The sequence below is a fragment of the Mastigoproctus giganteus genome, chromosome 4, assembly GCF_048544385.1.
Source record: "Mastigoproctus giganteus isolate SK-2022 chromosome 4, ASM4854438v1, whole genome shotgun sequence".
Classification (NCBI taxonomy): Eukaryota; Metazoa; Arthropoda; class Arachnida; order Uropygi; family Thelyphonidae; genus Mastigoproctus; species Mastigoproctus giganteus.
Window position 1 is genome coordinate 193,865,285 of NC_143578.1, and position 21,300 is coordinate 193,886,584.

General features: G+C 36.1%; 1 protein-coding gene across 1 annotated transcript in view; it reads left to right on the forward strand.

Moving 5' to 3' along the window:
* The window catches only part of HtrA2 (HTRA2-related serine protease), a 66,792-nt gene extending 47,946 nt beyond the window's left edge, over nucleotides 1-18,846 (forward strand). Inside the window, exons 5-6 of the mRNA XM_090371961.1 lie at nucleotides 14,232-14,403; nucleotides 18,601-18,846. Of these exons, the coding sequence (XP_090228087.1) occupies nucleotides 14,232-14,403; nucleotides 18,601-18,772 (344 nt within the window). The 3' untranslated portion in view covers nucleotides 18,773-18,846. The remainder of the gene's footprint in view (nucleotides 1-14,231; nucleotides 14,404-18,600) is intronic.
* Nucleotides 18,847-21,300: the final 2,454 nt, after the last annotated feature.

Consider the following 21,300-nt stretch of genomic DNA (forward strand, 5'->3'; position numbering starts at 1 on the left):
ACTTCAAGCCTCCAATAAGCAAAGTGGTTTTATTTCACCGGTTGATGAGAGTCATCTACCACCTAGTGTTGTCTGGTAACACAGAGGGTTGGCATTCCTCCATGTGGTGTGGATGCCACACCTCGACCCCTGCTTAAGTTGGTTCACACCTGGGTGGTTACCCACAGTGTGCATGTGCATGGAGGTTATACCCAGGGTTACTAACAGTCCCACATTGTGAAGGTGCAAGCAGAGGATTTGGCTGTCACAGACCGTCCGGACTTTGCTGAAATTGAGTCCACTTAACTTGAATGTCACCCGAATATTAGTTCCATCAGTGTTTTAGACTCCCAGGTAGCAAGTACAGCTTGTCCGGCCTATCTGAGAGAATGTCTGTGACAACCTCAAGAACCGAAGCATTTCAAACATCTCCTGTCCAGAGCCAATACGTAGAAGCAATTGAATCCCCGTGATACGTGGAAGCAATTGAATCACCGTTACCAGTTTGATGTAAGTAGTTGTCACTAAAGTACACACTTTAAAACTGAAATCTCCGCCAGACCATCCTATGTGAACATCGGTTTTTGAGCCACTTTAGGGAAATTTGTACAGTGCCCATCAGACTGCCAATTATCCTTTCGGTATTTGTGTTCAAGATCTACTCAGAGAGTTTAATATCATGGTAGACAAGGCTGCCCAAACACCAAGGGAAATCCTTCCACGTGTATATTCCATCAATCATGCGACTTTTCCCTTAAGAACTGGATAAAGTCTGATACTCCATCTGTCTACCTGCAGCTCTGTTCAGCACCCAGAGCTGAACACTCAGACTTTCTGCCAGTTTACACAGACAGCTTGACGTCAGAATCGATCTGCTGCTGTTTTCAGACACCACTATATCCAAGCAGATTCTCCCTGAATGCAGCATATTTACTGTAGAGCTGCACTCTATAGAGTTAGCCTTGGATCACATTAGTGCTTGCCAGTACCAATGGTTCATTTTATATTCCAGTTCTTTGAACGTCTTACAAACTTTATCATCGGTGGGATATTTTTTTGTTAGTTGTTGTTGGCGCATCAGCTTCTGTGGCCATAATGCACCTCCCACAAGTTTTTACACTACTCTGATCCAAGCCTTAGGCGGGATTCGAACCCGCAACCTTTGGGTTGCCAGGCAGGTACTTTACCCACCCAGCTAGCCCGGTCGGCTTGCTGGGATATAATCTTCATCCAGTTTTGTCTCAATTACATCAGAAGATTGACTCTTTCTGAATGTGAATATGATATTTGATTCTGGATTTTCAGCCACATAGGGATTAGGGAAAATGATTTGACTGACACTGCAGCCCACTAAATATTGCTGTCCATCAGTTGCCTATACATAAAATAATACACAGAAGGTACACTCACAATGGCAGGATTCATGGAATAGACAGACTACAAATTACATTAGATAAAGCCTGTAATTGAACCGTGGCAGTCTATCTAGTCTGCGCAGGAATTCTAGCAAGCAAGTTGTTCTTATTCGACTCCACCTAGGACACAGTCATTTTACACATTCCTTCCTGCTGAGGGCAGATGATCCTCCTATGTGTGTCTTGTGACACTGTGTTAACTATAAAACATGTTTTAATTGACTACTAATTTTATCTGGGCATAAAATGTGTTACCACTTTTACCCATCTGACTGAGCCTTATACACTCAGTCAGATTTTATTGGACAGTGAATGTGTCAGAGGGTTTTAAATTTTTGCAAGTTGAAAGTTGATATTTACCAATATATAGTGTTGAGCATTTATTTTTAGCTGCTGTATTGTATTGTATTGCCTTTTACTGCATTTTTATGTACACTGGTGTGCAAAACTTAAGGACCAAGAATATTTCTAAAGATTACAACCACAAAATCAAATGAAACAGCCTGTGGCGATTTTCATAACTGTGGCCGTTCAGTAAAAAGCTGGTGCACATGCAAAAATCTGAATCGTGATGAGAGGGCTCACATAAACAGATAAAAGCAGCAGTTCAGCAGTTATGTGCAAATTACCGAATGGTGAGCATGATTGTTACATATGTTCGATTGGTTTTATACAGTGCTACAGACAACGAAATGGCCAGTAGACTACATCTGGATGACTTTACCCAGGGTTGAATAATTGGAAAGCTCGAGGAAGGTCGAAGTGCGAGGAGTGTGGCTGCAGAGTTCGGTATTGCCCATAGCATTGTCTCGCGTTAGTGGTTGGCCTTCAGAACAATAGGTACAGCTGTTTGAAGAACCAGTGGTGGTCGTCCACGAAAAACAACACCCAATGATGACTGCTATATACTCCTACAGACCAAGAGGAACCGACACCAGACAGCGGGATCCATTGGAAACCAGCTGCACAGGACACAGGATATTGCAGTTTACTGTGGCCAGGTGACTCCACAAAGGTGGATTGTTTGCCCGACGGCCAGTACGCTGTGTCCCTTTAACACCTGCCCATCGGAGGCATCGTTTACAGTGGTGCATCGAACACAAGAACTGGACAGCAGTGCAATGGGGTAAGGTGCTCTTTACTGATGAGAGTAGATTCAGTCTCAGCAGTGATTCTGGACATCAGCTAACCTGGCGAGAGGTTGGCACACGGTATCACCCTGCAAACATCAGTGAAAGGGATCAATATGGCGGTCGAAGTGTTCTCGTCTGGGGAGGCGTTATCTTGGATGGACGCACACAATTCCAGATACTGGAAGGCGGTATTATAACCGGTGCATGCTACTGTACTGAGGTAATCCTTCCCGAGGTGCCATTGGCCCCAAGTTCATGTTTATGGATGATAACGCCACACCCCATCGCACTGCAGCTGTTGATATGCTTTTGGAAAGTGAGGACATTGTTCGTGTGGATTGGCCTGCCCATTTCCACAGATCTAAATCCCATCGAACACATATGGGACACTCTGGGGATATGCCTAGCGGCATGTCCACACCCACCAGAAAGTGTTCACCAGCTGAAGATGGCGCTGACAGAGGAATGGATGATGCTACCGCAAGAACTTAAGAACAACATTGTTCTAAGTATGGACTGGTGGTACAAAGCCTGTATTGACATTAGGGGTGGCCATATCTCCTACTGAGGACCACCTCTTCCCTTTGTTCCATCTTTAGCAGTGATGCATCTGTATCATGGCAGCCAGTGCTATGTTGCCATTTTTGAATAAAGTCCCTCTGTACTGTTTTGTTTCTGTTGTTATGTCGGTGTTATTTCCTTCATCATTTCTGTGCCTCACGAGGTTCCTTTGGTATGCTTTTCCCATATCCAGGCCACTCGTATGAGAAGCTACAGGTGAAAACCTGACTGGTCCTTAAGTTTTGCACACCAGTGTATTTATCTTTTTTTGACATAACCTTTATGGAAGGTTACATATTCTTTTATTCATTTGTATTTTTGTGGTGTGGTTGTGGTTCACTATAGCCTTATGCACCAGTAAAATCCAAAACCTGAGAAACCTGTGTAAACTTGCTATTGCTCAGGTGTGAGTAGTCTGGAACTCAGCATGCACAAAAATGTGTCATATGCAAATGGTCATGCAGTATACCATGTATGGTTCCTACTGATATTCTCGATGTCTCTGCCGTTGCCTTACTATTATATGACAATCTTCTGTCACAATTACAATAGCAGTGTATATGGTTTCTGTGGTAACAGCAGTGGTTTGAGCTGCAGGACTGCTCATTTTTGTCATTGAATTACATCAATCTTTAAAAATTCTAAATCACCTGCAAGCTGTGGTGTGTGGAAGCATAGATTCACCAGAAACCTCTTAACATTTCATATGCTTCAGCTGTTTTCTTGAGATAGAAACAAAATTTAAGAGCAGTATACTGTTCCTCACATGTTGCATCCATTGTTACGCAGGCAAAACTGAACAAACAAACTTGACCGACTGCCACAGTCACACTGTGTTCACGAGATGCAAACAAACAAAAGTGCACAAACAAACTTGACTGACTGCCACAGTTACATTGTGAACGGTTGCCATATGATGCAGCTTAGTTTGGTCTTAAGTTCTGCAACTCAGCTAGAAATAGCAAGTAAGCTTGTTCATGAAAAATTGTCATTCTTTATTGAACAGCCCTTGTATATTTCTTGTTTATACTCTGGCACAACCACCAAGTCAGTAGAGTTTACAATAAATCATTAGTACAAACATTAATCGTATTTAATAGTCAAAAGCTTGAACCCGGTCCACTCAAAGGCCAGGCTTTGATCCTCTTGCCTTTCCTTATTGGTGATAATCTAGATTGAAAGTCAATAATCTAACTAATCCTTTTTACATTCAACAACCTTTAGCTGATCCTTGGCACTTAAAATAATTACATATATTCAACCATGACATTGTTTGTAAAGCTAATTCTCTCTTTTTCTACTTCTCTCAAACTACACATTCTCTACAGTTAAGCTAGTATGCATGTAATGAGCAACAATGTGTTTCAACAACGGGATGGTGGAGGTTTGCTTGATTTCATCAAGCAGGCAACATATATTTACAATTAACAATAAATAAGTATTGTAAGTATTACATTGTCTTTGTCTGAATGTGAAGATTATCACAGTTCACATTCTTTAACATGTTTCTGATATCTTGAAACAAGCATCGAGCCAAAACATGACATATAAGAAATAATTACTTTAATAAACAGTATTAAAAACTTTGGAAATTAATTCCTACTACATAGCCATTATTGCCACTGATCGTATGCTACATTGTAGATCAGTAACCAGAGACTATTATACAATTCTTCATCAGAAATTATGCCTGAATGGCCAGATGTCAGAAGTAGGTGTGCTTGTGCTACATGACAATGCAAAGTCTGTACAGCTTGTTTTCACTGATTACAAGTGGGAAATACTACCTCTTTTCTTGATGCTGCTTTAATCAGTCTTTTGAATGGAGTTTTGTATGGAGTTTTAATGTCTTCCTTGTATAACCACAGCCATAATGTGTTATCTCTAACTTTGGTTTCCTTAAGGTGAAGTGAAAATTTAACAACCCTTGTGAAATAAAACAATGCAAAACCCTTCTAATGATTTTTTCCAGTTCATTTTTTTACAGTTGATTCAACAGTAATTTTTTTTTTAATTACTGTTGAATTCACACCTAATTCAACAGTAATTGTTTTAGACTCACCTTTATCAAGTCTTTCCAAAACATCCAACTTAGTTTTCATAGAAATGGCAAATTTTGTTTCTTTTCTCACCTGTAATTCATTAATTTACATAATATCTGATTAAATTATATACTGTAATTAAAATAGCAATTTTACTGAAGCATGCAGGGTTTGGAATAAACATACAACTGACCTCTTGGGTAGCATATAACTCAACAGGCAGGCATGGTGTACTATACTGGCCATAAGCATACTGGACCGGTGCCCATGGTACACTGCAGTGTGGGCATCAGATAGTGTTTTAAAGAGGGCATCGGTTAATCCAGCGAGATGGTTAAACAGACCTCAATTAAGAGGGCATCTACTGTATGTTAGTAATACACATACAAGATCTGTTCAAGAAGTATCCAGATTATGTTTGTTGTACAGTCATACCCCGACTTACGCGAACTCGGAGTTACGCGGTTCTTGATTTTTTTCGTTTGGCAACGCTGCCGCCCACTATCTTCAAGGTAGCTTTTCATATGTTATCGATATACGGTGCGACGGCGGAGAATGAAAGCGAAAGATGAACAAAATTCAACTTTTCTGCTTTTATGTTTTTTATATCTGTGAAGGGGAAACACATTTCACCATAATAACGTAAAAACCAACACAATTCCAGCTATCGGTATAATCGCAAATGCAATTAGATCGAGTTTACTACCAGTTTATAACAGATTTCACTAGCAGAAACGAAACTGGATTTTTATTGTTTTATGGTAGTAACCCCTAAAAATGTGAGGTGTTAATAGTGTATCTCTGCCTTTATGGTGTTGTTTATTCAGTTGCTACATGCGCGCAGCTTTGTTTATGCGTATCAAGCGTGCCTCCTCGTTTTGTAATTGTGCTTTATTCCCTAGTAAAATACTTAATTAAAAGGTGTGAAAAGGAAGCGTCCTGGTGAAGACACTGCAGATTCAGAGAGAAAAAGAAAAGCAATTATCGATAAACAGAGGCGGACTGGGTCAAAAATTCTTACCGGGGAAAATTTATAGTGGCCTCATACTATGGTTTATGGCCAAAATCACACTGGCCCACTGCAGTTTCCCCGGTAAGTCGGCCTCTGTCGATAGAGAAAAAATATGAAATTGTGAAACGCTTTGAGCGAAATGAAAGACCATGTGATATTGCACGTGCTACAGGCCTAAACGAAGCAACGGCGAAAAGCACATGACAATTGCAAACTTGACTGACAGGTTGAAAATTGAAAAGGGCTCAATTGTAAAGGGCTTAAAAATTTTAGAAAACATACTTCAAAGAAGAACGCGTTATAGCTACAAAGCAAGGAATAAAAAAATTATTAGCTTGCTACGACGAAATTCTGCGTGAAAAAAAGAAGGCGCTGTGTCGTCAGACGAATTTGTTAGATTTTATGAAGCCATCGACATAACTTTTTTACGTAAATCATTTGTTTTTTAATACATATTTTGTATTAATATGTATAAAGAACTGCAATTTTATTAATATTTTTCTTCTAAACCAGTGTTTTTGTTAGTCCTTGGTCCCAATTAAGCAAAATTTATATGTATTTATATGCAAAGTTGTACCCCGACTTACGCGAATTCAACTTACGCAATTTTCGTCGGACCCACCTATCGCGTAACTTCGGGGTATTACTGTATAAGGTTGAGCTAACGGGGTGCACTGCAACAAAGCATAACCTGCTTAGAGATGTCTCATCCTTGCCTCCATGTAGTAAGTTGTTTGCTCACTTATGGCAATCTATTATTGTCACCCAATAACGAGGATGTTTTCATGCCTTTGTTATCTAGCTGACAGATGTGCATGTGTGAAATTTTTATTTAAAATCAGAGAAACCACAAGTAATATTTGAACTTAAAGTACAATATGGAGACTCTGCATTGAGTCATACACAAATCTTTGACTGGTGCTGTCATTTCAAAGAGAGTAAGGGGTATGTCACAAGTGATTCATGATCTGGGCAGCCCTTAACTTCAAATGGTGAAATCACTGAAGAAACTTGTATTTTTATCTCCAGTGGGTCATGCCATTCCATTTTAATCAAAACTTTGAACATGAAATATATTTCTGCACAGTTCAGTTCATGCTGTGACTGTGAGCACTGCCAGATTTGTACAAACATGTGACTAACTATGAGACATTTTGTAACATGTCATAACTGGAGATGAAATGTGAGTTTATGGGTATGATCTTGAAATGGGGAGGAAGTAGTCATCCAAGTGGAAGACATCTCCCAGACTCAAAAAAAACACACACAGCACGACAAAGGCCATGTTGCTGGCTTTTTTAACTGTGAGTGTTTTTTAGCATGAATATTCTCCAGAGGGACAAACAGTTAATGAAGAGCTTCATGTTGAAGTTCTGGGATGCCTCCATGATATAATTTGAAGAAAAAGTGGAACTCCAGACTGGTTGCTTTGCTACAATAATGCACCAGTGCATTTGTCACCACTAGTACAGAGTTTTTGACCAAACGTGGAATTGAAGCCCAGCAACTCCCATTCATTAGATATGGCTCCTTATGACTTTTTCTTTTATTTATTTATTTTTTTTTTTGGCACCTTGAAAGAATATCATTTTGATAACACACAGAGTAATGTGATGGCCTAGCTTTCAGCAATTTCAAACTGAGCTATCAAAATTGCTTTCAAGAGTGGGAAAATCTTGAGGTTAAGTGTAAACTGAGGACACTATTTCATACTCAGCCTGTAGATATGTTTATTTTCACCATTGTTGCAGTCGTGATACCCTTTGAACAGATTGTACATTATAACAATATTTAGTAACAAAATGTTTTTTGTATTTTAAGAAAAAAATTTTTTTTTCTGTAATTAGCATTATAGGCTATAAATTGTACAACTATAGTAAATTATTCCCTGTTTTTTCTACTGCATGGCATGCTTTCTAAAATTATAATACTAAAAAAAAAAAAAAAAAGATAGCCATATATCATTTACCTTTTTATTCCCATAGGAGAGCAGTTTCTCCAATAAAGTAACTTCTTAGCAAAATGAAAGCTTGATTGTGTGCCCCACCCCCCCTCCAATAGCATACTCAGCATTTTATATCAGCATAACTACTTAGGTTACAAAAGTTTTTTTCTAAATGATTATTATCCTTATGAGTCTGCTTTTCTTTAGTTTCACAGTGCTTATTAGTATTATTGGTTAGGAGAAGAAAAAAAAATGCTTGTGCTATAGGCTTTTGAGTATGAGATCAGCAGATCATATGAATAACATTGCATGCTTGCTTTTTTTTTTTTAAATGTGTGCATGCTAACTCCAACAGGTTTGACTTTTGAAAATCATATTATTATGATAACCTTTTTCCATATGTATTTGACAGTAAGCCTGTGCAATCAGTTAAATTAGAGGGAATGAAATGTATTATATTGAAAGTGACTTTGCATTTGTTTATTTAATTCATTCTGTCCAGTTAGTTCACTTTTATAATAAAATTTGCAAATAACTTTTGGCCCTCCCAGAAAAGCTATTACAGTTAGTCTCTGATTTTCATTGGGAATGTGTTCTTCGAACAGCAAGCCATATTGTAAAGTGCTGGTTAAACATGCTTTTTTACATTTATACAGTTAATTGTACTAAATTTTTTTGATACCAAAAATCAATTAGTGTAGTATCTATAATGAGAGTCCATATTTTTCAAGTGTTTATTTAGTCACCATTTTAATTTAATATAACCGAAATCAGAAAGAAAATATTTTCTTTGTAAACCACAAATTTTTTTATATATGTATGGTTGTCTGCTAAATTAATTTATCAGACACCAGACCACCATATCAACTGCTAACAGTACATATATATATATATTTTTTTTTTCCCCCTTATAGTTTAGCTAATGCATAATTTACTCTCAGCTATGAGCAAAAGAAATAGTGAAGTGAAAAGTGATCATATAAAAAAGAGTCAAAGTTATTTCCTTAGAAGAAAAACTAGAAATAATAAAAAGGCATGAACACAGTGATAGTAGAATAAAAATAAGAGGGGACCATGGGCTGGGTGAATCAAAAATAAGAGCAATTTTGAGCAAAGCAAATGAGTACAAAGAAAAAGGTAAGGTTGTGCCAAGGTTCCAAATGTATGCAAACAGCTCAAAATAGAACCCTTACAATGATTGAAGAGTGACTTATCTATATGGATTGAAAATTGTAACCAAAAATGAATCCTGCTAAGTACTGATATTATTAAATCAAAAAGCACTGTCTCTTTTCGTCTTTGAAAGAAAAAGCCACAGAAGATGAAAAAGGGGACAATGAAGAATTTGGTGCTAGTTCTGGATGGTTTGAGAGGTTTAAAAAAAAACCATCTTGCATAATGTTCGAATCACAGGTGAAGCTGCAAGCGCAGATGTAGAAGCAGCTCAAAAATATCCAGACACTGAAGGAAATTGTGGAAGAAGGAGGTTATAGTGATCAACAAATATTTAACGTTGATGAAACCGGATTGTTCTGGAAGCAAATGCCTTCTAAGACTTCCTTGGCTAAAACAAAAATCACAACCTGGTTATAAAGTTGCCAAAGGTAGGCTTACACTTTTATTAAGGGGTAATGCTGAGGGAGATTTAAAATTAAAGCCCATGCTAGTTTATTGTGCAGAGAATCCTAGGGCTCTTAAAGGCTTAAATCAAGGATCACTCCCTGTAATTTGGTGATCTAACAAGAAAGCGTGGATAACTAAAGCTCTATTCAAAGAATGGTTCACAGGCTATTTTTGCCCAACAGTTGAAAATTATTGCAGAAAAAAATAATCTTTATTTTAAAGCTTTATTAATTTTGGACAATGCTCATGGTCATCCCATTGCTCTTGATTCCTTGTGTGAAAATATCAAAGTGATATTTTATTACCTGAGGAGGACTTTTAAACATGCAATTCAAGCAACATCTGGAGAGAATGCAATATCATTGATAGAATTCTGGAAAAAGTATAGCATCAAAGATGCCATTGAAAACTTTCATCAGTCATGGCTTGAACTTAACATCAAGCAAAATAAGAGCCATGTGGAAGCATCTTCTTCCTCACTGTGCAAAATAATTTAAAGGCTTTCCAAAAGAAATGGAAGGCATTGTTGAAGAAATAACTCGCATCAGAAAGAACCTTGGTTTTAATGTGTTAGACAAACCAAAATGTTCAAGAATTAGCTGAATCTCATTCCGAAGAACTGAGCAATAGTGATCGTCTAAATTTAGATACCAAACAAGTGAACAAAGCTGCTTATGATTGTCAAGGTGATGCAACTCCTAACCACAAGAAAGAGGTCACTTGCAAAGGAGTTCGATGAGATTTTTCGTACTATTGATGTAGAATGCAGCAGTCAAATTTGTCAAAAAGTGGAAGAAGCTTAATTCCTTATCAACAAATGTATGATAAGAGGAAGGAGAATACACATACTAAATTTTTTTTTAAAAAGTAGAATATTTTCCTTTGTTTAATTTGTTTTTTAATTATAATTTGTTGAAAAAATTTTAAAAAATGCAGTACTATATATTTTTGAGAATAAATAAAGTCACTGAACCAAACCAATTACATTATTTTCCATAGGTTATTAAGTTCGACTAGTGCAGCACTTTTGCAAGACACATTAAGCGCACTAATCTAGGGATTACTGTATGTTATAAAGGCGAGATATATTCTCATGGACATGCCAGTTTATAAACTTCACTTTAACTCATTAAAAACAAAAATTATGCAAATCTATATTTAAAAAATAGGAAAGCAACAAAAATACACTCATTAGCATTAGTAGAGGAATATGATGCAAGAAAGCAGAGGCCGCCTCTGTAGCCAGGTGAGCAGGAGCAGCAGTGCGTAGCACACGCTTCTTGATTAGACCGGGGTTCGATCCCGTGACCACCAAATACGGAGGATGCGGAAAGGTCAGGGAATGATCACCGCATATCCCCGGAGCAATATGGCCTTAGTTGCTAATGCTCCTAAAAACCAAATAACAAACAACAATGAGCAAGAAAGCAAGCTTATGCAGCATCAGCCAAAAAAAAATTCTCCCATTTCACCCCCCGTTTGTTCCAAATACCTGTCCAGCTCAGCCTTAATTTTATTTAGGTTATCAACTTCCACAGCAAAGGATGGAAGTCTGTTCCACCAACCAACTACCCTCTGGGTAAAGGCAAACTTCTGCACATCTATCCTAGATCTGTCTTTCCTTAATTTGAATTTATGCCCTCTCAGGTGATTATTCTGAACAAGAGGAAGAATCCCATCAGCATTGAGCATGCTCAAACCATTCAAGGCTTTATACACCTCAATCAGATCACCTTGCAGGTGCCTAGGCTCCAGACAATGTAATTTGCAAAATTTAAGTCTTTCTTTGTAAGAGCAACCCTTTGTTCCATTCACTAATCTTATTGCCCTTCTCTGTACTCGTTCCAACAGCTCTACATCCTTCTTAAAATGAGGCCTCCAGACCTGTATACAGTACTCAAAGTGTGCCCTGATCATTGCCTTATACAAGAGGATAATCACCTCCTTATCTCTGCTAGAAAAATTCCTGTATATCGTTGACAAGACACCATGAGCTACTCTTGCAGACCATCTGCACTGCTCAGAAAACTTAATATCTGCTTGCACAATTACCCCCAGGTCCTTTTTGTTCTCTACCACTGTCAGTGAAGTACCACAGAGTTGATATGTTACTCTGGGGTTACTGCTTCCCATATGTAGTACTTTACATTTGTCACCTCTCAGCCCATCTCAACTTTTCTAGATCCTGTTGCAGCAGCGTACTGTCATTAGTGTACTTAACAACCCTACCAACCTTCGTATTGTCTGCAAACTTGGACATTAAGCCTGACATACCATCATCAATATCATTTATAAATACAGAAAACAACAATGGATCCAACACTGAACCCTGAGGGACTCCACTAATAACATTAGTCCACGATGAGCAGTGTCCATTGATTACCACTCTTTGTATTCTCCCACTCAACCATCCCTTTATCCATGGCAGCAATTTGCCTCCAATGCCACACTGCTCCAATTTGTGCAGCAGTCTTCCATGTGCAACAGTATCAAAAGCCTTTCTAAGATCCAAATATATGATATCAAAGTTATTCCCTGCATCCAGTTCCTTTGTGACCACATCATAGTATCCAATCAAATTGGTCAGGCAAGACTTTTCTTTAACAAACTCATGCTGTGTCTGAACTATAACTGAAGTCTTGTCTAGATGATCCTGCAGTGCTTCTTTAACCAGTGCCTCCATTAATTTTCCTGGAACAGAAGTTAAACTAACATCTCTATAATTACCTGTGTCGCCTTTTGATCCTCCTTTGTGAATTGGGGTCACATTTGCACATCTCCAGTCCATGGGTACCTCCCCTGAGTCCAAAGAAGCTCTCATAATTATGGCTAAGGGTTTGCTTATTTCCTTTGCTGCCTCTTTTAATATAACTGGATAGATCCCATCCACCTCGGGTGCCTTTTTTATGTTTATCTTCAACAATTTCTCCTCCACTTTCCTCTCAGTTATTACAAGATCATCTAGCTCACTGCCAGAGTTTAATTCACCTCTGGAATTCCCATTCCTGATACCTACCTCATGTGTGAATGTAGATGCAAAATACTAATTTAGTTTGTTAGCCACCTGAGCAGGATCATCAACAGTTGAACCATCAATGTCCAGTGTACCAATCTGATTCATCCTTTTCCTTCTAGAGTTTACATAGGTAATGAAATCTTTGCTGTTTTTCTTTACATCCTTTGCCAAAGATTTCTCATAATCTGCCTTTGCCTGCCTAATCTCCTTTATGACTTGATTACAGACCAGCTTATATCTATCACAGGCTTCCATGTCACCCATTAATTTATATGTATCCCATGCGTTTTTCGTCTCTGCCATATGCCTCATTAGTTCATCTGACATCCGTTTAGGCCTAAACCTTGAACAATATTTCTTAGTTGGTATGTAAAGCCTAGTAGCTTCCAAGATAAATTCTTTGAATGCTTCCCATTTTGAATTTGCTGTTAGTAACATCATCAGTTGGTCTCACTGTATAGAATTTGTACTGTATTGCATTGTACTGTAAATATATATTATTTACATACTGATATAGTCATGTCAAACTATTTACATTTTAAGAAGCAAAGAACAAAAGTTTGAACAGAATTTTGCTCCTTTTCTTGATACAGTTCATTATAGTAGTGCAAAATTAACTGGACTTGATCCTTGACTGAATTTACCACCCTGCTCCATTTTTGGATCATCTTCAACAAGAATGGCCATTCCTTTCTCAAACAAGCTGAATGTTAGTCACCCTTTTTATAGTGAGCTGTTATAGTGTGGGTTGCATTTCCTCTTCCTCCTGCACTCTTATCCTTTGTTGCTCCAACTCAATCAGATCCTCACTGTTCAGCTCAACATAATGCAATTCCAAGAAGCAGACATTACTTGTCTGCTTCATCAAAAGCCAATCTCATTTGCTGATTACACAATCCGTAATTGTCTTTCTAAGGTATTAACAAGTTCCTGGACACTGACTGCATTCTGACCATATCCAGCACACCATCGTAACTTCTTTCATGATGCTGTAGTGTTGTCTATGAAGTTAATATTGTAATCCCTCCAGAACTTCTGAATTAATGGCTTTGTTCTTGCAGTTTGTTTTGGTGATCAGTTACTGCATAGTCTACCAGCTTTGAATGTTGCTGTTACCCCTTAATTCATTGATTGCAACAAAGGGGTAATATTTTAGCATGAAAACAACTTGTATGTTGTCACTCTGGTCTTCAATGTTAACAGGATGGCTGGGCTCATTATCAAAAAAAGGCAAGATCCTATTGTTGAGATTTTTGTTCTTTGCAAAACTTCTTGATGAAGAGAGAGAAGCAAAAGTTTAAATTTAGAATTTAAAAATTTTTTCTTTATAGTGTGGAAATAATTGACATAAGACAAGAGTTATCATTCCATTTTATAATCCTTCACAAATATCCATGCTTTTATGTTCTGCTGTATGTGTGTTTGAACTATTTTGTTGATTTTGATTTAAATAAATCATGTTAGTGATTTAAAAAAAAAAACCCAAAACATTTTATTTTTTTCAGAGAAAGGATGGTTTGGCCGGAAAGTCCCTTCTACCAGACCTTACCTTGGCATCACAATGTTGACTCTTACACCTGGTCTCATTCAAGAACTACAACAACGGCATCCAGACTTTCCTAATGTTCAATATGGTGTACTGATATGGAAAGTAACTCCTGGGTCACCAGCTGATGTGTAAGTAAAATTCTGTTATTCTGTAGGAGCTATAGAAATCCTCTCCCTCTTTTCTTCCCCCATTTGTTAGAGGGGAAACCAAACAATATTTATATCCACAGCCTGACTGGTTTGGTTCTTAATCCATCAGTCATGGTACCTGTTCTGATGGATCCTGGTTTTATTTTCTATTTTAAACTCTATTTGGAATATATATAGCTAACTTTTCACTTTCAAAAAGCTGGAGATCAGGTAATTGTAAGCAAGAAGAAAATAGGATATTTCTGGTCCAAAACAATACCAGAAATATCCTATTTTTTCAAAAAAAAAAAAAAAAATTTTTTTTTTTTGAAAAAATGAGTTCACAATAAAAGAAAACAGGAGGTTTTTCTGAAGTCCACACACTGCTCTACAAGTTAAATTTCATTAATATTCTATATTTGTACTTTTCAATTTGGCAAGTTTGAAAAGTGCTCATGTGGCTTTTCTCAGCACTTCTAGCCTCTTCTTTAAATAAGTTTGTCAGACGTTGCCGCTGTTCTCCCAAAGACACCTACCTTGTACACATGTGCTTCAAAATCTTTTTTTTACTTCACTAATATGTATCAGTTGAAGTTGTTTAAATCTATTTTTCCTTTTGGCACTCTCTAGATAGTAGTAAATTTCCACCAAATATTCATCTATCACAGGAAGGTATATGCCTCCCTCTTTGGCACACAAATCAATGAGATGACAAAAACAGCCTATTACCACCACGAGCTCACTATCCTCTTTTAATACACTTACTACTCCAGTGTCTAAGTCTAACATAACAGGCACATTATCAACACTAAGTGCAAGACAGTTCTTTAAAGGAGTCCCACCAGCCTTCAGGTTGTTCACAAGAAGATGCTCAATACTGGCACTGAGAGGAAGCTGCTTTCAACCTCAATTTTCTTTTTTAAATTATGAATGGTCACCACAAATGAGATAAAGCTTGGAATTGCACTCATTATTGCCATCCTAGCAATTAAAATTGGTGCACAATTCAGATCCATCTACTTCTTGTTTCTGTGCAATTTCACTATCTGGAAGTGTATTTCTGAATAATCAGCTAAACACAGAGGAAGACTATTCTGTAACAAGAGATGCACATAAACATTCTACATATATGACATCATCACTCTGAAATACTACATCTATACATTTCTTTCTATGCACTGCACACTGTTCTTATGCTTTTTGTTTGCAAATGTCTGATTACATTGCATTTCCCACTGCTTGAAATTGAAAGATCACATTACTGTATGCAGATGTATATGCAAATGTATTACTTTTCAGATTTGATAATACATGAAAAATCTCACATACCTCTCTTCTGAAATTTCACACATTTCTTTGAGATCTTACTGAAAAACATTGTTAACATGTTTACTGCTACCTCACACAAACATGCAGTTTCAGATTTTCAATCCACTTCGTGAGGAATCACAGAGGGTTTTTTTCCCCCAATTTTATAGAAGAAAATCTGGATATTTTTGTCAAGTTATGACTGAATTAAGTATGTCTTAATTCAGTTATAGTGAGAAGGAAGCCCACAAATGTCTCTGCCCTTTTCAATTCCAGGTTAAAAAAGTCAATGAAAAAAGTCAGCAACCAAAGTAATTTTAGCTTGGCACCACACAAGTATGATGAAGTGGTCGCACATTACAGACAACAAAGCCCACATTTCTGTTTTGCAACAGAAGCAACTGATGGCCAATTTGTTAACAAAAATAAGCAGAATTTCAATTGTAACAGTTTATTTAATCCATTTTAATGTTTGACTATGAAGTTAAAATAGGAAAAAAGTGTTGCTTGACCAACAATTACTCTAATAATGCTAGGTTTGAATGTGAAAATTGCTAGTTGTCAAGAGAATGGAAATGCCACCAACTTTATCTAACAATCCCTTTTTTATGTACAGTAGTAACAATTGAAACACATTGTTAATCCAAATACTTTATTAGGATTATTGTAGGTACATATTTCTTGTAAAAATAAAAACATTTCAAAACATAAAAATGAACTGAATGTTTTTCAAAAATGTCCTTTTGTTTGGAAGTCTGTAATCATGTTTTGTTTTTTTTTTAACAAATCAATATCTGGGACACTGATTAACCGAACCTCAGCTACTTGGCTTAGGAAGAATTCACAACTATACAGGATGAGTTTTTTTTTTTTTTTTTTTATTATTATTATTTAAGTAAGACCAAGCTTTCTGACATAATTATAGTTAAGCTCCCAGCATAACTGGTAGTATTAGCTAACACAAAAAGTTCTCACTGTTCTTTGAAGTCCTTTGTATTGATCTCAAGCAAACAAACAGTATCTGTATAAGTATTCTTCTCCAATCATTGATTAAGCAGTGGCCAGCTGAAAGATAAACAAAGCATAATTAAGCAACAGGACTTGTTCTGCATATGTATTTTTGTTATGGAATGCCTATACACAAAGCAGATTGGAAGGTGTCTCTGTGATGAGCAACTCTGCATAGCCAGTGACACACTTTTATTAGTAGAGACATATGATGCAAGAAAGCATTATGGATTCCTGAGATTTTCACCTATATAGGTGAAAACGTTACCACCCCATATGTAACAATTCCAGATTGTGATGCAGGTAGTTTATTATAATATAGGTATGTCTATACTAAGAAAATAATCCTTCCTCATTTATATTCCTGAATATGAGGATGGACACAGAATTGGAAAATAATTAAATGTACAATTATACATTATAGATATTCAGTCTAATAGAATGGATCAACATTTTAAAAGTTCTGAAAATATTTAATGCTTGAAAGGATCAAACATTTCTTCTTACTGGTCTGTGCAACAAGGATAATTTCTTGCTATTGTGGAAGTTACCTTATTTCCTAAGATCATCTTTGAAGGCAAAGAGGAACAATGCAGTGGCAGCAATCTTTTTTTTTTTTTTTTTTGTGGATGCTAACATCTCAACACAGGCCTGCCTGCCTGTGTCTGCTGCATTATAACTGGTTACGTGTGATAAACTATTTGTTATAGGTATCTATTTAGGAGGGTACCCCTGAAGTGACAGGCTAACCCATAATGTGTTTATTGCAGTATGCTACCTACATAAAGATTCTTTGATATATGGCAGATCTCCTTGGGGATGTTGTAACTTTTAAGAACAGAACTCCCCTACTTGAAATATCAACCAAGATGAATCAGGCTTTGGCTACTGTATATTTTGGGGTGACAACTGATAGTTCACAAGTCCTCTACAGTTTTAAATTGGCAAGAACAAAAGGGAGCTGTCAGGCATTTGAATTTGCCAGCCAGGCCACAATCTTTAAATGTGATGGAGAATATATGGAACTATCTTGAACAGAAAGTGAAAACACAACAACACCAACAACAGCATCCATGAAATCTGGATGATTATGAGCTCAATTGTTTTCAGAATGGCCTAATATTGATGTAAAAGGGGTCTAGTCGAATTCATGAAGTGATTTGTGCCAAAGGAGGAGTTGTACATTATTAATTGAAAAATTACTCTGGTAACTAATTTTTTATCCTGTGTGTACATAATATATTAATTCAACCTTATTTTAGTTTAGAACAAACACTGGAATATGATATAGCACACATCTATAGCCGAGTGGTCAAGAGCAGGAGTGCAATGACTCATGCTCTGAGTAGACCAGCGTTCAAGCCCCTGACTGCTAAATACAAGCTGCAGTTTACTTCTTTTTTTTTTTTTTTTATTGCAGACACAAGCACTACTTTTCTCTAGAAGTGACATTACCCTAAGAAGACAATGATCCCAAACCAGTAAGATCACTTCAGCAACACTAAGGCAATTAGTAAATAGATATTTGGCTCCTATTGTGCAAATCCCCCCCCCCCAGTTATTTAGCATTCCCTGGCCCAGAAGAGGTACCAGTGAGAAAATGTGGCAATAAGTTTTAAGCATTATTAGAACTGTTAAAATGTAAATTATGTCTAACACTACTGTGGAATAAACTCTGAAGTAAATTGTGTGAAAAATACAGGAATTTACAATGGCTTAAAAATACAGTGTGGTATTTTTATTCCCTTTGTGTAAAATGCCCTTCGACATCCACATCATATTCCTGCATATAAAATTCAGTGTGTGTGTGAAATTCTAGTTTTAAATGATAATCAAAATATATAAAGTAATTGGATTTCTTACAATTTTGTTTCTTCCCAGGAATGGTATCAAGCCAGGCGATGTTATCATTGATATTTCAGGGAATACTGTCAAATCATCAGCAGATGTTTACAAAGCAATGGAAACAGGAAAACCTCTTTTAATAAGAGTGTGTAGAAAAAATGACATTATTAATCTTACAGTCCAGCCACAAGATATACCTGTTCATTAATTCTAATTTGTAAAGTACGAAGAATGTGTATGTTGATGCTGTGGCAGAGAGGGCTATTTTAAATAAGCCCATAAAAAAAAAAAAAAAAGACAGCAGGGTATTCATACATTTAATTATGTTAAGTGTATCTGTTGAGAAACTTGCATATTTTTATAAACTTATTATATTTTGGTTGTATTAACTATGTCAACTGAGTTTCTGAATAATTCCAAATTCTGTGTTTGCATTTCATTGGCTTCATTTTCAATCCCTCCAACAGAACCTTATTTTTATAAAATAATTTTTGTGCTTGATATCTGATATCCCATATTTAGAAATAATACAAAATAATTACAACAGACCAGTCCAGCTGATAGGATGGGCTTACAACCTATTTAAAATAAAATACAAGGTAGGATCAAAAAGGTTCTAGGATTAAATATATTGGAAATATCTGTATTGATTGAATAAAAAATTAAAAATTTGTTTTGTAACTTAAAATGTCTGGCATTTTGATTACAGTATTTAATTTATCAGAATACCTTTTTTTTTTTTTTGAAAAGATTATAAAAATTTGCCTCAGAGTAGAAATGATTTATTAAAAAAAGTTTACATTTTTTAATAAATGGTGTGTCAAAGATGGATGCAATGTCATTGAGGATGATGCAAGGTGTGAAAGACCCTCCACATCAACAAATAAACTTCTCATGTTAGAAGCATTATTCAGACAGATCAGTTATAAATGTTTAAAGAAAAGTCTGCACATAATCTGTGATCATGATCCAGAATTCTAAAACTGATAGTTGCAAAAGATGAAGTGTGTTTTCTTTATGATCACAGGCAAAATATTGATCCTTTGGATGGGTCTTCCACACAGAAAAAAATTTAAACTGACAGTTCTAATGCTACAGTTATGCTAGACTTATTATTTTGGGACTATAGAGGCATAAATTCATTATGAATTTATTACACTAGGAGGTCATACTTTTAAGAGTTGTTGTTTTTATCCATTCAGTCGCAGCCGACTTATGGAGACTTTATGGACGAGCTGACTCCATGCTGTCCGGTCTTCAACAGCTTCTTTCAAGTCCTTGATGGTGTCGAGCCAGCGTGTTCTTTACCAGCCTCTTCTCCTCATTTCACTGAACTTTCCTAGCATTGCAAAATTCTTGAGCTCATTCATCAAGTTTTCTGGTGAAAAATACTGGAATAGGTCACCATGTCTTTCTCCAGCAGTGGCACTATTGTATGGCTGTATGAGCCTTTGCTAATTAAAACTCAGTCTTTAAAAATCTATAACTTTTCTGATAAGGTGATATTTTGTCCCACAATTAGGTACAACTAATCAATGTGACAAACCCCCTCCACCTAATGCATCTATAACTTGTAGAATTTAAAAAGCTGCTCTTCAAACCTTCAAATACCAGTGCTATGCTTTAGCATAGGCTTTAAGAGTACTGCTATTTAAAAATCATCATGTGCTTGAGAGATACAATCACTTGGAAGAGACCTGATCTGCAGGCAAGGAAATATTGGGAATTACTCCATGACAATGCTACTGTGTTATATCCTCCTCCTTATTCATCACATGACCTTGTGATTTTTATTTATTCTGGTTCAATCCAACAACTAAATAACACATTAAAGGGATAGTAATTCTAGTGAACCAAACTTACAGCATTTTTAAAAAATTAAACTGAGAATCTTTTAAAACAGGACTTTCAGAAAACTTTCTTACAGTTACATAACTGATAAGTAAAAATGTATAATTAGGCAAGGTTATTATTTTTAAAAATTCAAGATGTCATTATCTGCAAATATAATTTTTTAAATAAAAATTCAGTCCTGGCTCTTTTTTTTGATCTTACCTTATACAGTTAAGCATACATGTATAATTATAGGTAATTATGCAACAAGAACACATGCACAAATCACAGGTAACAATTCATTTGTTTACTCTAAAAAAATTAAATTCAGTAAATAACTTTATTCTCTTGTTTAATCAATTGGCTTAGCAGTCATGTGAAATCACATATACAAATTATTGTCAACTTTGAAGCACATTTCTAAAAAAAAAAAAAAAGGGGGGGGGGGAAATACTAATCCACTGTGAAGTATGATCTCAGTGCAATACAGCTGGACTCCCATTATCCAAGGGTGAGATTAAAATTGCCTTAGATAACAGAAATGCTGAATAATAGAAACCCAAACCTTTTCAGCAAATATTTATAAGGGAAGTAAGATTAATTTATTACTATATAGTATTTATTACACAGCAATAAAAGTATGTATAAAGTAATTTTAAAAAGCTTTTATTAAGCAAAATACAGTACAGTAGTATGTGCATTATAATGCACACATTTATTTGGTGTTATGTGCCAAAATAAGGATTAAAAAAAAAAATATATATATATATATATATATTTGGCATGTTACGAATTCTGAACATTATAGGGCTATAGATGTTTGAATTAAAAAAAAAACAAAAAAAAAAACCTACAGAGTTTTAAATGTTAAAAATAATAAAAAATTTAAAAAATAAGATTAAG